This window comes from Fusarium verticillioides, chromosome 5, assembly GCF_000149555.1.
Source record: "Fusarium verticillioides 7600 chromosome 5, whole genome shotgun sequence".
In the NCBI taxonomy this organism is placed as follows: Eukaryota; Fungi; Ascomycota; class Sordariomycetes; order Hypocreales; family Nectriaceae; genus Fusarium; species Fusarium verticillioides.
In genome coordinates, this window is record NC_031679.1 from 2,063,999 (window position 1) to 2,080,068 (window position 16,070).

Genomic DNA, 16,070 nt, shown 5'->3' on the forward strand with positions numbered 1-16,070 from the left:
ATCGGAGAGCAACTACTGAAACACATACGACAAGTCTGAAGATTTGCAAATACTCTATAGACAACTCTGTCAACAAAAAATCACAATGCTCAAACTGAAATGTTTCTCCTTAGTGGAATACTCGCCCTGGTCAAAGCCATCACCTCACCTGTCCTTTCTAAATTTCTGGGGAGATAAAGGAGAGTGGACGCCCGTGAGACGTAAAGACTCTGCCTTCATGGCCGGGCCGTCCTTGATAGTCCCCTGAATTTTGGTGTATTGGCTCTTGTTCTTTCTTCTGAAGGGATTGAACGGAAGTCCTTTGATACCAAGACTATTCTCTTTCTCATCGTACTTAGTCGCATGGAGCATAGAATCTGCAAGTTGGACAAGCTGCGCAAAAGAGTCACTCTTTGTGAGCTTACTGAGTTCATTACGTCCATGCTTGACGTATTTGACCCCTTCGACCAGCACGCTCCGGTCTTTGGTAGTTAAGACTTGACGCATACCATGTAGAATTAGCATAGAACCTTCGACTTGTAGATTGACCTCTGGATCCATCGTTCGGAGAAACTCTTTGCATGACTTGACCCATTTGTCAGCGTCATTCAGGAGAATCTTTGCCAATATATGATCGCCCTCTCGTAGAGCAAGTTGAAGATAGTTACGAGTTCGGAAGAAGCAGACCAAATTTAGATAGTTGATTCGGTCCACGAGGTTCGGTGCTTCTTCTTGGTCATAGATTCCTTGATTCTCGTTCCGAACTGCATTGACTAAGCTATCAACCGTGGTGTAGTTGGGTTTTCCCTGGGCTCTCGTACCGCCGTTACTGGCCCGAAGCTCCTCTTTGAGGTTTTGAAGTTGTAACTCCAGTTCCTTGGCCCTGTTTCTGCAAGCATCATCCTGAGTGGTATTGGACTTTGCCGCTTCTGCTGACCAGGGCCTCTTCTCCAAACTTTCCTTGGTTACAGGTGTAACGGGTGGGCTCTGATTAGACTCAGAGGTATCTCTGGTGGAGGTTAATGGGGTACTAGGCAGGTGTACGGTAGATGGAGGCGGGATAGAATGTTTGTTGTATTGCATTGAGGAATCCCCAAGGTGCGCCCTTTTCTCTTCCGCCTGGCCCACTGCTGTCATGTCAGTATACAAAGCCAGTTGGCGAATATCTTGTGTAGCTACTAGAGGGCTCGCTTGTATATCTGTCTTCTCTTTCTCCTGTTTGAGCCTTTGTATCTCCATTTTGAGCTTGCAGTTTTCAGCTTGCAGCTTCTGACAGCGAGACTCCCTTGCCTCACACTCTTTGATGGCTTGTCCTAGCTTCTCAGTAACGTCACGCTGCTGCGTGGCCATTTCGAGCTTCAGTCGAGACATGCTCTTGATGTACTCGTTAACATACTGAACAGGGACATCCTTCTTGTTCCTGCACCAGATCAAGAGAGCTGCATGGAGTCCGTTGTTGGAGGTATAATGATGAGCCACTTCCTCTCTCAGACCAGGAGTTACATTAACCCCTTGTTCCTCCAGGCCTTTGATCTGCTTCTCGGCTTTCTCCATCGGAGGTGTTGTAGGTCGCAAGTGACGGCCTAGCGGGTTGGGTCTACCTGTAGCAGGGTCAGTATTCCAGCGCTATACGCTTGTTGCGCACTCTTGATGTCGTCGTTTGATACTGGCATGTTCCGTGCGAACTGAAAATCACGATCCGGATTGCCCCTCTCGGCTTCATGCTGCTTGCTTCCCCACCAGTTGAGATCCTTTGTCTTGCGCTTATCTCTGTAACTGTTGTATGTTTCTACGATCTCCCGAGCCACTTGAGTCCTGGTTGGCTTAGTTGACGTGGGGGAATCATCGAAGAAAGGCTCGTTCTGGCTACGAGGAGATCCCGAGCCAGTGTCTTTGAGAGATGGTTGTTGGTGGTGATGCACTGTTTGTCCTGTCTCTTGGACCTCTTGCCCAGTCTCCGATTTGTTATCTTGCATCATCTTGAGATTTGGAATCTGGTTCCAGAAGAATCAACAGAATATTGTCTGAGAATGAGTCTCTAGTTATGGCATGGGCAATCCCTGAGGGTCTCGGAGGCTTTAATAATCCCGGTGGAAAACGGTCCTTTGGAGCTGAACAGGCTTTGTCCATCAAGAGTGTCCGTGCAGTGGCCCTCAAGATGAGTGTTCTCTTCGAACAGGGACTTGAGAGTAGGCAAGGCCGGTTAATTGCTGTATCGCGTTCTTGGGAACGTCTTCGTTTGGTGAGCATGTTCCTTCTTTGGGACATGTACAGACTTCTTTGCTGCAAAACAACTTCATGGAGAGTTGATTTTGGTGAACATTCAATGCTTAGTATCACGCCCATTTCTATTCCATATTTCCCCCATCAGTAGGCCAAGTAACTTAGTCTTTTCTAAGGCACTTTTCATCGATCATTTTGACGTCCTGTATCCGTCCCAAGTTTATCGACAGCTTCTGTCTTGAACCAGTGACTATTATGACAATATAGACCCTTTTGAACTGCAATCACCTACCCCCCAGACTCTTGACGCTGATATTCTGTGATAGTTGTACAAACCTAACTTAGGTACTCGAATCGAGCCCTTTGTTCATCGCTTATTAAAGCTGCCAATGCGAAACAAAGGACCACAGCAAAGTCGTGCTCAATTTCTCGTACTTGTTCTGGATTAACCGAAAGATTTGGTTTTCAAAGATAGAACTTTTCGTCGGCAAACCTCAATCATTTGTTGAACAATATATTATTTAATCACGTTTATGCATAAATCTCTTTTTCAATATCAATGAGGATGCTGAGGTCCATACAATGTCCCAATACTGCCTCAATGACCATTTCGCCTTTTCTCTTTTCTTCTTTTTTTCTTTTGACTCCAATATCACAAGATTATTGAGATATGGTACTATGACTTGCGCTAGCAATACCAGACAATGTCTCTCAGAATGCGTTCCACGCTGGTGTCCTCGATACTATGTCTTCTGACCCTTCTCCAGTATACACCCTGTCTTCCACGTGCACCGAAAACTCAGTAGTTAACTTGATGCCTCTTTCGTTCTCCAGCATTGCGAATCCAGTGGCTGATTCAGCATCCGATGCCTTCCTCTTCCCTCTTAAATCTCTTGGCTGCCCGTGGATTGAGATGTGAGTGTTTGCCGTCATGTAGTCTCTGTGCCAAGAATCATTCAGAGGCTCTTGGGCGCTGCTTCGAGATAATTTCCTCATGTTGTAATTATTATAGTACTGGTTGTTGGTCCACTCGAAAAGGGGCTGGAAAGCAGGGAGACAACTGCACCAGAGACCCGAGTTGATCTCTAGGGGGAAGAATGGTGCTACTCGAAGGCTGTTGTAAGTTCTGTAGTATATGTTAGTTCTCATTCTTAATACACCGCAGTGGTTGACTGACATGTCTACATTCATGTTGGTTGTAAGCAGAATAATGAGCCTGGTGATTGTTGAAGCAACGGCAAACAGTCCCAGCAGAAGCATCAGCATAATCTTGATGACTTGAGCTCGTGTCTTGTTGGTTGACGCTGAAACCCATATACAGAGGCTGAGTATCACGATGTTGAGAATAGTCGACATAATCGAGTGAGCCCATCTCATACGAGACAGGCTATATTTCGAAACGCATTGTCTGTCTGGTTTTGCGGCGTCGAATACGTCTCTATTAAACTCAGTCCCCGAGCGCCTTACGAGGGTGAGAAAGGAATCAACATACGATATCGGGCTACAGGACAAAAGGACAAACAAGAATGAAGTCACAGCAGTGATTACGGTTGTCACAAAGACTCCATAGACGTATGTCATGAAAGACCCTGTAGGCTCAGATCAGTAATAGGAACTTGTAAGTGGGTGATTGTCTTACTCTCTCTGTTGATGCGAGGAAGACAAGCAAGGATTGATAGCCTGACAAATCCACCAGCCAAGATGAAAACTAACTTGTCAACAGGAAATAGCTGTAGCAATGAACAGTCAATGTCTGGAGTATACTTGTAGAATTCGATGCTTAGGTACATACTGACAAAAGCTGGAGCAACGTCTCTCTCGGCACATCCTGTACGTGATATCCAACACCCTTGGTCAAGAGGACGATTTCTATACAAGAAAAGCTCATGACAAGGCCCTAGTCATATGTTAGTGTACTCTGGTTTTGATGGGATGTTACAAGGAGTATTTACCCAGGCTACAACAGCTAACCCATCATCCCATCCAAGATTCTTGGCCATATTGCCACGAGCATATAATCGCAGAATCATCAAGATATTAGTGATGACCATCAGGGCGACGTTGAGGTCGAAAACAGATTGGCCATTGCCGTGCCTGGGCTCAAAAGAGGCCCTTTCCAGGACCACCATCCTACCCAGTCGAATCAGTCGCCGTCGTCGTGATGGTGATAGTAGTGGTGATGGATATAGCCCGCGTCTTCTCGTCGTCGTCGTTGTACTCGGAAGGACGGCTTCTACCCAGCTTGCGATTGATGATATCCGATATCCGTGCAAATGAGCAAGACATTGGTGATAGATATGAAGAGTCACTCAGTTTCTGACATAGGTGCCTGAGCATTTAGAAGTGCAGCGTGTGTTGGAGAAGGAAGGAATCGTGGTCTATGGGGGTAATCCCGTTCTTTAAAGGGAGATGACGAGCCATGGCGTAGGATTCTAGACAGTTTTGGACATCCTTGGGCATAGGGCAGAGGTCTATAAAGCCACATTGTCGTCCATCGACAGCCAAACGTTGGTGGGAGTTTCTCTTGGCCGGACCTGGCTAAGCGCTGTTGATCTTGTCTTCTTGATCATGAGACATCTTGAGCGAAACCCGTGGCCACGTTACACGGGGGGCCCTCTTTCGGTAGTATATGCTCTAAGCTTGGAGGGATAGGAATAGTATTGGTATAGAGCTGGCAGCTTATTTTGAGACCTCATGCCAGCCTTCATCAGACCCCTCATCTCGACTCCTAAAAGCACTGCAACATAGGTAGTTGAGAGAGGCTGGACCACTAGGAACCCGACTCTACAACGACCAAGGAGTATGAGAGACAAGATACCAAACTCTTGGGACCTAGCTGTTTCCTGCTATTTCTTCGCTGCTTTCTCTATGTAATGTGAAGCCAGTGGCGATCTCGCAACATCGACTCGGCTTCAATCCAATAGATCGATTGAAGTCACGAATGGGGTCAGATATATTTCCGATAGCGTCAAATCTGGCTGATCCGGGTCGGGCCTTGTCTTGCCCTCCCGTTCCTGGCGAGGCGCTAACTCGGCACACGCATGCCTCTGTGCCTGGCCGTGCATTCCAGTCAACTGTACCACTAGGTATTGACAGACCATCTTAACACTCTAGGTTTCGACCTTGACAATCATGTTATGCTGAACGATCTGCACAGCTCCGAGATTAGAGTTGGTGGCAGTTTCTCGTTGCATGAATGCTGCAAGGATAACCAACCAATATGTAGTATCAAGTAGCCACTTGCGACCCTTGTATGTATGTACTACAACATGATACAAAGTTTCGTTGAAAACATCTTTTGCGCCCGCAATAGCCCTTGAAACACGTTCACAAGCTTCCGGAGCTTGTCGGATATTGCCTGGGAGTCCAGGCATTTGACAGAGACTGTGGAACCATAACAGGGAAGTATGTATTAGCTTTAATGTAAAAAGATGGTTGATTTAGCCAGACGAGTTGTACATGGACCTAGGTCGTTAGAGCTTGAGTTTCCTCAGTGAAGAATAACAATCTTAACCGAGTCTAGCATATACTAACCTGTTCTCATTGAGACTGGTCAATTGTCAAAGCCCTGGCATCTTATCGCAACATCGAATATACTGCAGTGCACCTGGTAGTTACCTTCTTGGCATTGTCTGGCACAGGAACTCGTTCCTTGATAAATTCACATTAACCTAGATGCGACGCAGAGGCAGGTGCCTGAGTGGACGCATATATATATAAACCTAATATATAATTCAGAATCGCCACCCATACAAGCAACAATTGGAATCCAACATCTTGAAACCCCCCAATGTCCTCAGCCTGAGAAACATAAATTCCAACTCCTTTCAGCACCCAAAATGAATAAAATATCCCACAGGCTGCCTATTCCTACCATGACCTGTAGATAGCCATATCATATATCATATCACAGCGAGTAAGCCAGCCAGCAGCGCTCCCTGAAACCGCACCCAACTTTCCAGTATAACAACAGGTAGTACCTCATGGTTGTAATCGACTTCCCGCCAACCTAGTTACCACAGTTCTCCATCGGGAACCATATCCTTTGGTGCATGACCCCTCTGTTCTGCCCTGCAACTATTTCGTGATGCACGCACAGCAGCCAGATTCAGCGGTGCAGGTGGCCCCTTACGCGGGGCATCAGGGTCCCGAAGACTCGGGGGCCTTGTCACCGGCTTCGGATGCGCAGGCAGGCCCATGGATCCCTGTGGAAGCTCAGGTGGTCCAGCTGAGTTCCGGTGTTTTGGTGACGTCGGTGAGATCTGCTTGCGGATGTCGGGGTCATATAAATGGTGGACTGGATGGCCACTAGGGGTGGGAGATTGTACAGGGGTCGGTCGACTCTGACGTTTGATCCCGCGAGGTGATGTAGGGGCCCAGGCATCAGCAAAGGCATTGCCTGGGTGGATGGCTGTCAAGAGGGCTGCGGCTAAGAAGGGGAGAAGTCCTCCAACAACCATGAAAGCAGCCTCGTTCTGAAAGACATCCCCCGAAACACCATCTGCAAACTCGACAAGCCGATAGAAGGAGTAAACAATCAAGAGAGCAGATGCCATCTCCATTGCTGAAGGCGGTGTTAGCCTAGGAGAGTTATTCCGCAGGACAAGAACGTACCTAGGAGAAACTTCTTAAATCGAGAAGAAGAGTAAACCTGTGAGTGCCGGGCGTCAAGGGTTCCTCGACGAGTGCTCAAGCTGAGGGTGAACCAGAAGTGTAGCCCGGTGCATGCTATCAATGACAAAGCTTGAATGGCCAAGCCTGTAGCTGTGATGGCTGCTCCTTGTTTCCGCTGCTCAAGTCAGTATTATGATAATGATTTGCTTCTATCGTTGAGATAACATACTGTGACTCCATTGGATTCATATGCCGTAAAGACGATGCCGATAAGCTCGAACAACACAGTGACTGCAGCGAGTCCCCAAAAGATAAGGCCAGCTACAAGTGGCCTAAAAGGACAAAGTGGCTCTCCATAGATGCCGAGGATGTGAGGAAGGATTATAAAGATGGCAACACTAATCAGCGATGGCCCCAAGACTGTTCCAAATAAGAAGAGGAAGAAGTGGCTCTGGCTATCTCGCTTCGAGTGAAGCAGAATACGGCCAACAAATCCTAGTACTTCGAGAAAAAGTCCGGTGGTGAGTGCGAGGGAGAAGAGGTAGGTCTTGGACCGGATACCAAAGTAGATGGCGGCGAGAGCAAGGAGAGCAAAGACAACAAGCAACACAGCGTTGCCCCCTACACTCGGGCTATATGAGTAGAAGCCATCAGCGGCCGGACAGGTCGTTCCACAATCGCCTGCCATCGTCGGGTGTCAACCAACAAAGGCTGGCAAATTATCATGGCAGGCTGACAGCCAAGTCAAAAGCAAAGGGGGACTCGGAGAATAAGACGGGATGGCTTGGCCCCCATACATATAGACAGACTGATCAGAACTCTACTATCTGCCATCTGCCTGGTCTGGGCGGAGCCCTGCATCTGAGGCTCTGTACTCATGGGGCGCTGCAGAGAGGAGAGGGGGATCACTGTTGGGAGGGCCATGATGCAGTGCAACAGTAAAGACAAGCTAGACAAGGTCTTAACGGGTGAGACGGGTATTCAGCCTTTACTAAACGGCACTTTGGGCGGCCCAATAGCGAACAAGAACAACTGCCTTAAGCTCGAACCATAATTGATGGAAGAGCCAACACGACCAATCAAGCTTGGTCATGATCGACGTTGAGGAGCACAAAGTTACATGGTATCCAGTCCTTGCAAAGTGCCAGAGTGAATAGGAAGGGCATCAACGGCATGAAGCATCAAAGAGCATGTGGTTGTTGGTTGTTGGATCCTTGCAATCATAAGCCAGGATGGCATCCGTAAAGTGGTTTTGCAAGGTTTGTGATGGGTTGACATGACTAGGACGACTGCGCAGTAATGGCTATGCAATTCAAAACATGACATGGACAGAAGAGGTGTAACTTATCCGGAGCCTGCCTGACAGGGTTGTATAGCCCAGGATCACAAATATGCATGTACATAGCAATCTCTGCCTGCAAGAGACAAATCTTGTTCCATTGTCGTTGCGCTGGCTAAGATGGGGGGCGGGCTAACTGCGCCAATCACGAAGGGATAAAGGCGGGGAAACCGCGGCAGCCCGCACGGCACAGACGCAGCGGGCGAGCGGTACAAGGCCACGAAAGCGGCCAGGCTTTGTCATGGTTGGTCGACGAGCGCGAAATGGGGCGTTGATGGTCTTTGGGCGGCAAGCGGCCCGCATGGTGCCATTCCGCGAGCTCTTCTAACGCGAGTGGTGATCGGGAGTTACCATAAGTCGCAAGCACCTCGACGTATGTGACTCGGAAGTGGATGAGCCATGTCATGATCCAGAGCTTCGCGGTGCTGCAGAAGCGCGGAGTGGTTCCGGGACACATCATACTCCGTACTCTGTACAGGGCTCGCAAATTGGCGTTGCGAAGCGCGGCATGAACAATGCCGATCCTGACTCAAAAGGAAACCTACCTCGTCGACCTCGGGAGAACTCGAACGACAAACACCAAGTCGACAGAGGGGACCCTGGATATGCGGTTGGTTCGAGATGCAGCACATATCTCATGCCAAGTTGTGGGCGTTGAAACACCTCGGTAGAGGGTCTGTGAGTGCTATGAGGTGTCGATCGCGGGTTTTCCTGCCCTGACAGACTCAATGCCGACAAAAGTATCGTGCCAATTGCGGTCTGTATCCACCTCCGTGTCGTTGATATGTGATGGATGTGTCAAAGAACTGTGTTGGTTGATATCTTGTTGGACGTTATAGTGGAGATTGCGACAGGCTTCGAGGCTGGATCAAGCAGGTGACGCTCATGAATAGTTGTCATCACCAACACTCTTTATGCGTCCTGTGCATCTGTCTGCATTGCGAAGCACCTCGTGCTTGGCTTGGGCCTTGCCCTTCTCTGCCCTCCCTGCCCTGTCAATGATACCAGCATTTCCAATCTCCAGAGAATTGATCTTCGAACCTTGTCCACCAAACATCTTATAACTCATCACGGCACAGCAGAGATGTGACCGCGTGAAAAGCTTGGGTAGACGAGACGAGTTGTACCCCTGCTTGAGGGACTTTTGGTAGATTGCCTTGCCCTCCGTGAATTGGGTTGAAGGGCCACAATCTCGAGTTGCCAGATTTGTACGGAGTATGGAGCACCTACCTGCCTAGGTACCTAGGTACTAACCTAACCTAAGGTATAACAAAAAGCTTGTCGGAGAAGCGGCACTAAAGCACCCGAGCATCCAAGCCACATGCGCCACATTATCAGTAATTAATTAGCCACAGCCACCCCTCCTTCATGTCAGGTGCGGTGAGGCCTATCGCGGGGCTTGGCTCAGGCTGAGTAGCCTTGGTGACGTACATCCAACTAAGTAAACCCAGGTTTCCCGTGCAAACCGTCTAAGAAAGAGTCAATGAGTCAATGAGAATCGATCAAGTTGCCTTCATGCAGAGAATGCAACTGACAGATCGTGGAGCTATTCGAGAGGATACGCCAAATTGTGAAACGCTCCTTCAAACCAAGAGTCTCGTGGAGATCTCTAGCTTAGTATCTATATCACGCTCAACTCACTCCAGCTCACGACAAACATTATTGGACTGTTAGGTCCGAGCCAATCTCAGATCCAGCGCTCACGTCACACAGGGACCCTCTCATTCTCTCATTGTCAGTCTTTTCCTGACGCTCGCCCATCATGTCTATTCGAATAGCGCTGGACAACCAGCCTGAGTTCTATACCAACCTCGACTTGGTGCAGGGCCGAATCATCCTGGGTCTCAACCGCGCCGAGCAGATCGGAAGCATTGTTGTCAAGCTTGAAGGGGAATCTGGAACAGCTCTACAGGCTCCGAATGCCTTTGATCCACAGAACATGGCCAGGCTACAACCTAGCCCTCAACGGCCTCCTGGCAGCACCGCAGCTGAGAACCATAAAATCTTATACAAACTACAACAAGTTTTTCCGGATGACTATTACGCGAGCTCTTCTAACCCTTACGGTGCATACCCCCTGCAAGCAGGCGAGCACGAGTTTCCTTTCAAGTTCAAGCTTCCCATCAATAACGCATGCAGCGACCCAATGGCTATGTCGAAAATCGGCGGCATGGCCAACGTTGGTGGTTTTGGGGGCGGAGGAATGTTTGGCATTGGTGGTGTTAGGGTCATGGATGGTAGCAAGCAACTCTACCTTCGCCATGTCACCCGCACACTACCTCCATCATTAACAGGATATCCTATGGAGGCAGAAATTCGATACTACATCAAGGTGACAATCCAGAGACCGGGATTGCTCAAGGAAAACTGGCGGTATCAGATCGGTCTGAAGTTCCTCCCTATTGAACCGCCCCGGCCGAAGCCGACAACCCAGGAGGCTTTTGCTCGTCGCCCCTTCACATTTCGGCCAATGACCCCTCAGGCAGAGAAGAAGCGGTCCTCTCTCTTCAACTTTGGAAGCGGCACAGATTCAAAGCCAGCCTCTACTCCGGAGCCATTTGCAGATATTGCACCAGCTCCAGCAATCGAGATTTCAGCACGCCTTCCTCACCCAAGCGTCTTGACTTGCAACAAGCCTGTTCCCCTACGGCTTATCGCCAAAAAGCTCAACAACAATCCAGAGCAAGTCTATCTAGTATCGTTCCAGATGGAGCTTATAGGCCGTACCGATGTCCGCGCGCTCGAGCTTCAGAACCAGAAGATCAACCGATGGGTTGTTGTGTCAAATCCTAACATCAACATCCCGTTGACTACAGGGCCTGCTGACGAAGCTGGGAGTGAGTTGGTGATTCCAGACCATGTATGGAAGAATTTGCCTCTTCCCAACACTGTGGCACCCTCATTCGTCACTTGTAATCTTTCTAGAAGGTACGAGCTCGAGTTGAAGCTTGGTCTAGCCTGGGGTAAGCCAAAAAAGGGCATCACCAACAAGAGTCCCCCGGTCATCCTCCTACCGCTACACTTTGCGCAAGTCGAGGTTTATTCGGGTATTACACCGCCTCCTGAACTCGTCGAATCCGCAAGATCAACGCGGCCAGGGCGTGCAACCTTCACGAATAACGTCCCGCCCCGTCTGCCGCCCAGGCAAAACTCAGTCTCCTCGGCCCCAGTGTCAGCTCAACAGCAACGGCCTTCTCAAACTCCGAACCAGGTTCCTCCTCAGCCAACTCATGATCCCCTGTATCCACCACAACTAGCTCCGGGTCAAGAGGCACCTCCATATGACGATGCTCCGCCCAGCTATGACGAAGCCATCGCGGAAAACCTGGCTGGTCCCTTCGACGGCATGCAGGCACGGCCAGCCTACAGCGGTGTCACGAACGAGAATGCGCCAAGCCAGTTACCTCCTGAAAAGACTTGAAAGGATCCAAAGCATGACTTGTCTGGATAAATGCTTTAATGCGCTGATGATAACGATAATTCTGGGTGTTGAGGATTTTGATAGGGCTGAGAAAGGGAGTGAGGGGTTCATTCCGATACTGGCTCGATCCTGGTGCCATTGATTATTCATTTGATTGTAATAACGACAGGTTGTTGAGTTCGTACTTTCATAGTGCCTTTCATGTGCTGTTTTAAGAGGAGTTCTTGGTTAAGTACTGGCACATATACATCCCAGACCCAGGCTTGGATGTAACTCCAGTACCACCTTATTGTCATACATAGTTTGAGGTTGTCGTGGATCTAGAATGGCTTTGTTAGTAATAGAGGCATAGATACCGAATACCTACCTAATCACAACATTTCCAGCTCAAATTACGAAACATTTCTTTGACTTTAAAGAATCAGTTGCAGTAAAGGCAACATCATTTCCATACACTTGCAGCAGGTAAGCAGCGTCTTTGATGAACGATATGGATTTAAGAATAGTGTGATCGCAGTTTTCATCTGCCGACAGGCTGTCATTTCACCAAGCACTGGAGGCAAAAAGGAGAAACCCCTAATATCCAGCGACATTGAATATACCAGATAGAGGTAAGACCTGGACCCCAGAGATTATATATTATGAAGGCTTTTTATGATATTGCAGAATATTTACAGTAACATTTAAACTATAAGTCACTAATCCCAAGACAAAGAGTTACTCATCTTACATTTTTCGAAGAACGCGGAGCGCAAACGCAACTATTCCACCCATACCTAGGTACAAAATAAATATCACATGTATTCGCGCCGTGACGTCACCGGTTCACGACATTCGTTCCAGTTGACTTAGGTACTGGGTCTCTACACCAACACTTCTATCACATTGCGCCCATGCGACTCAACAATCCATGAACAGATCGGTAATATGGCGCAGCGCGCCTGCTTTACCCCTATCTCGGCAACTGTATGGCGCGCAATGCCATCGAAGCTTCGCTTGCAGCACTTACCTTGCACGTGAGCATGATCCGAGGATAAAGGCCCTGGGCCGGGAAATATCTGACGACTATGCGATAATAAGAGAAAAATACGGTACCGCATCTAATCCCACTGTGTGAGGTTGTCTTGCTAATACTTTTGGCGATAGAGACTCCAAAGTATCCCATCGTCCTCGCCCACGGCCTCTTTGGCTTCGCTGAACTCCGTCTCTCTCCATACTTTCCAGCTGTCGAATACTGGCATGGCATTCGCGATGCCCTCACTGCGCAAGGCGCCACCGTCCTGACGCCTAGTGTGCCTCCATCATCCTCTATTGCCGATCGCGCTACTGCTCTCCGCTCCGCCCTTGAAGCCCACGCTCCAATGCCCGAAGCCGTCACAATTGTCGCACACAGCATGGGTGGTCTTGATGCCCGATATATGCTTTCGCACCTCGCTCCGCTCCCAGTCCGCGTTGCGGCTGTGGTTACCGTTGCAACGCCGCACCGAGGAAGCGCATTTGCAGACTACCTCCTTGATGAAGAAGTCTCACCACTGCACCATTACTTGCCTCAACTTTATCAGACATTTGAAAAAGCTGGTCTCGGTACAGCAGCGTTCTCGCAGTTGACGAGACGCTACATGGCTGAAGAGTTCAATCCGAGCACGCCGGATCAACCAGACGTGCGGTACTTTTCGTACGGAGCGGCAGTGGAGCGGCCGGCGCTGCTGAGTCCATTTCGGCACCCGCACGCCGTCATGACACAGGCCGAGGGACCCAACGATGGACTTGTCAGTGTGGAGAGCAGTCACTGGGGCACATACAAAGGCACGCTCCTTGGAGTAAGCCACTTGGATTTGATAAACTGGTCCAATCGTGTGGGCTGGACAGTCCGGGAGTGGGTGGGGATCAAGAAGAATTTCAATGCTATTGCGTTCTATCTTGACATAGCAGACATGCTAGCTAAAGAAGGTTACTGATACGGCATCCTCTGGTCTGCATCATGACATGCATGAGTATTCTACGGCACGCATTCCTGATATCTAAGAGATGGGATAAACATGTAAAAGTAACTGTCATAACAGACATGAAATGAGTACGCGCCAATTCAGACTAAGGGTTTCACGAGGCTGGAGTTTGTTTGTGGAACTAGATTTCGAGTAGATGATTATTGTTGATTGCTTCAAACGAGTAGGTATCAGTAGCATTAGAAGATAGAATACAGCCACCTAGCAGCGAACACTCGACGAGAACCCGCCCTCCAGCACATTTGTCCCACGTGATCCGGTGGTATGTAGGTATGTACAAAAGTTTTGCCAGTCAACTCTGCTATCCGTAACAGATTGCGTTGCCAGTTGACAAGCGAGGAATGGTGAGGGACGTAACCGGCAATAGTTAACTGGAATACGGGGTCACAGTCGGTCACCCGATGTGTCGCAGAAGGCACCTCGTCGTAACACCACGTCTACCTGAGGCTCATAGTCCAAAGACGCTCATGACTATGCCTCAGGTCACGCTCCACTCTCCTTAACGTCGGCCTCATCCGCATCAAACGACTTAGACGGTAGAGGCCTTGTTGGCCTTGCGAGCAATGGCCTTCCTGTAGAGGAAGAGGCTGAGAAGGCCAATAGCGACTATCGAGAAATTTAGCATTGCTATCAGACATCGTAGGTAAAGACATGACATACCAACACCAACAATGCAGAAGACGACAATAACACCAGGCTCCCTGGCGGCCCAGTTTTTACGCTTGACAAGCTGGTGGACGACCTCGTCGCGGGTCATGAGAGACTTGATGGCGGCCATTGTGTCTGGAGTGGAGAGATTGCTAAAGACATGTTAGCAACCGAGTTTTCCTTGGCTCCGCGCCGCGATAAATTGGCCATAGGCAGACAAGACAGCCCACGATTTCGCAATTTCTCGTCCTCTTCCACTGGGCGACAATGTCGCACCAATTCAAAAGGGTGATGGCGGCGATGTTGTTCAATTGAGCTGCATAAGAGCGAGTCCAGAGCGATTCATCCAGGAGATGTTCTGATGGAATTCTTGGCAAATGTCACTGGTGACACTGACGCCGGCATTTGCGCTAGGATTGCGACGACGTGCATGACTCCAGGACTGAGTAGACGGCCATTACACAAGAATTGGCTTGACTATCGAGCGTACAATGGGCCCGGAGGCGGGCGAGAAGAGCGAAAGTAGAGCAGCGTGACTGTGAGTAAGGAATTGACCTACCTTTGCGATCGTGAAGGGTGATGAAGAAGCAGCAAATGAATCTGGTCGCGAAGGCGGGCTCTTCTGTGGTTTTGTTGATCAGCTATCTGACACCAAAAGTCACCCAAGAGCTGTGAAAAGTGGGGAAAGCAGCGTCACGACCCGCGAGAAATCAGACTTTGTCCCAAACAAGGGAAAGGGATTCTGTACGTAAAATGGGTCCAGATCCCGGGCAACACCAGCTAAGAGAGGTCAAGGCGAGCGAGCAGGGTCTCTTTCAGTGGTTGCTTGGGTCCATGGTGTTAGTGGATACAAGCCCCCAGGGGGTGAGCATCTTCATCGGGGGAGAGCAGTGAGGTGTGGTGCGACGGAAGCCAGGCTTTGAGGAGGCGCCAGGTGATGCCCATCAGGTACCTGTCCTATCTCGAGACTCTGAGGCTTTTTGTGCACTGTACAACGCTACCAAAGTCCAAGTACAGGATTTGGCGCACCCCCGAGTGGCCCGGATGAGGTGGAAATCCATGGAGGTGGTGATGATACCAGTAATACTCCAATCCAAAGACCAGGGGGGGTGAAAACCAGACTGGGGCTGCGTTATGTACAAAAGGTGGGACTTACAAAAACGGCAGGCTTTGTCTGCTAGGAACAAAACAAAAACAGAGCAATTGTCACTGGCAAGGATGTAGATCGATTGGAATTTGCTGATATGGGAGTGTCTGAGTGGCCGAAAGAAGGGAGTTTTTGAAGTGCGAAAAGGAGTATCGGTTGTGCCTAGGACGATGCTGGGGTAGACAAGAGAAGATTAGCAGATGAAAGACGAGATATTTCAATCTGTCTATGGGAAGCTTCGCTGATGGAGAGAAAAGGTGAGGTAAGTAGGTTCACCTATGACGACGCAAGTGTAGACGACAATGGCAAGGGCCAGGTCACGGAGCTGAAGTAGCAACTCCCCAACTTACAACGAGGGATATTCCAAGCGCCTCTTTCTCTGTTACAGCTCTGAAATCCAATTGATGAATGGCTACCTATCATTCATAGCAATCAATAATCGCTCACTCAATTGACTTTTAATCTGAATCGACGCAACCCATACATACCTCATTCCGAGGTAGCCTCCATGTCACCAGATTACAAAGACCCGATACTCGTATCACTCAATGCTTGGTCAATTCCGCTCTCCACGAACGGGCCGCCCATACAGCGACGCTAGTCCCGGTGCAAGGTACGAGCGGAGATACACGATAAGTCTGTACATACATACTGCTCAACATTGCCGCGGGAAAAGAGAGGGAAGTATTGCTG

General features: G+C 49.2%; 6 protein-coding genes across 6 annotated transcripts; 2 read left to right on the forward strand and 4 right to left on the reverse strand.

The window, feature by feature from the left end:
- Window positions 1-144: 144 nt before the first annotated feature.
- FVEG_02745 (hypothetical protein) lies at window positions 145-1,958 on the reverse strand (the record flags this gene model as incomplete). The annotated part of the gene is made up of 2 exons (XM_018890200.1): window positions 145-1,580; window positions 1,625-1,958. The coding sequence occupies 2 exons, from the start codon at window positions 1,956-1,958 to the stop codon at window positions 145-147; spliced, it is 1,770 nt and encodes a 589-aa protein (XP_018746483.1).
- A 769-nt stretch (window positions 1,959-2,727) lies between these two features.
- On the reverse strand, window positions 2,728-4,331 carry FVEG_02744 (hypothetical protein; the record flags this gene model as incomplete). Its single annotated transcript, XM_018890199.1, has 6 exons — window positions 2,728-3,328; window positions 3,380-3,640; window positions 3,695-3,791; window positions 3,842-3,932; window positions 3,995-4,099; window positions 4,155-4,331. 6 exons carry the CDS (start codon window positions 4,329-4,331, stop codon window positions 2,914-2,916), a joined length of 1,146 nt encoding a protein of 381 aa, XP_018746482.1. The 3' UTR covers window positions 2,728-2,913.
- Window positions 4,332-5,830: 1,499 nt separating this feature from the next.
- Window positions 5,831-9,358, reverse strand: FVEG_02743 (hypothetical protein). Its single transcript, XM_018890198.1, has 3 exons — window positions 7,046-9,358; window positions 6,817-6,991; window positions 5,831-6,766 (listed from the first exon to the last, which is right to left on the reverse strand). Exons 1-3 carry the CDS (start codon window positions 7,502-7,504, stop codon window positions 6,216-6,218), a joined length of 1,185 nt encoding a protein of 394 aa, XP_018746481.1. The 5' UTR covers window positions 7,505-9,358; the 3' UTR covers window positions 5,831-6,215.
- On the forward strand, window positions 8,484-11,990 carry FVEG_02742 (hypothetical protein). The gene is made up of 2 exons (XM_018890197.1): window positions 8,484-9,370; window positions 9,420-11,990. The coding sequence occupies exon 2, from the start codon at window positions 9,918-9,920 to the stop codon at window positions 11,574-11,576; it is 1,659 nt and encodes a 552-aa protein (XP_018746480.1). The 5' UTR covers window positions 8,484-9,370; window positions 9,420-9,917; the 3' UTR covers window positions 11,577-11,990.
- A 339-nt stretch (window positions 11,991-12,329) lies between these two features.
- FVEG_02741 (triacylglycerol lipase) lies at window positions 12,330-14,191 on the forward strand. The gene is made up of 2 exons (XM_018890196.1): window positions 12,330-12,667; window positions 12,723-14,191. The coding sequence occupies exons 1-2, from the start codon at window positions 12,487-12,489 to the stop codon at window positions 13,532-13,534; spliced, it is 993 nt and encodes a 330-aa protein (XP_018746479.1). The 5' UTR covers window positions 12,330-12,486; the 3' UTR covers window positions 13,535-14,191.
- Window positions 13,655-15,084, reverse strand: FVEG_02740 (hypothetical protein). Its single transcript, XM_018890195.1, has 3 exons — window positions 14,790-15,084; window positions 14,243-14,382; window positions 13,655-14,188 (listed from the first exon to the last, which is right to left on the reverse strand). Exons 2-3 carry the CDS (start codon window positions 14,358-14,360, stop codon window positions 14,112-14,114), a joined length of 195 nt encoding a protein of 64 aa, XP_018746478.1. The 5' UTR covers window positions 14,361-14,382; window positions 14,790-15,084; the 3' UTR covers window positions 13,655-14,111.
- Window positions 15,085-16,070: the final 986 nt, after the last annotated feature.

What these genes read in the sequence shown, in the direction of transcription:
- FVEG_02743 (XM_018890198.1), bottom strand. Translation starts at nt 7,504, where the DNA reads ATGGCAGGCGATTGTGGAACGACCTGTCCGGCCGCTGATGGCTTCTAC. An exon ending in ATGAATCCAATGGAGTCACA is followed by an intron (nt 6,992 to 7,045) that starts GTATGTTATCTC and finishes TGACTTGAGCAG; the next exon opens with CGGAAACAAGGAGCAGCCAT. An exon ending in ATTTAAGAAGTTTCTCCTAG is followed by an intron (nt 6,767 to 6,816) that starts GTACGTTCTTGT and finishes CACCGCCTTCAG; the next exon opens with CAATGGAGATGGCATCTGCT.
- FVEG_02742 (XM_018890197.1), top strand. Translation starts at nt 9,918, where the DNA reads ATGTCTATTCGAATAGCGCTGGACAACCAGCCTGAGTTCTATACCAAC.
- FVEG_02741 (XM_018890196.1), top strand. Translation starts at nt 12,487, where the DNA reads ATGAACAGATCGGTAATATGGCGCAGCGCGCCTGCTTTACCCCTATCT. An exon ending in GATAATAAGAGAAAAATACG is followed by an intron (nt 12,668 to 12,722) that starts GTACCGCATCTA and finishes TTTTGGCGATAG; the next exon opens with AGACTCCAAAGTATCCCATC.
- FVEG_02740 (XM_018890195.1), bottom strand. Translation starts at nt 14,360, where the DNA reads ATGGCCGCCATCAAGTCTCTCATGACCCGCGACGAGGTCGTCCACCAG. An exon ending in CTTCTGCATTGTTGGTGTTG is followed by an intron (nt 14,189 to 14,242) that starts GTATGTCATGTC and finishes ATTTCTCGATAG; the next exon opens with TCGCTATTGGCCTTCTCAGC.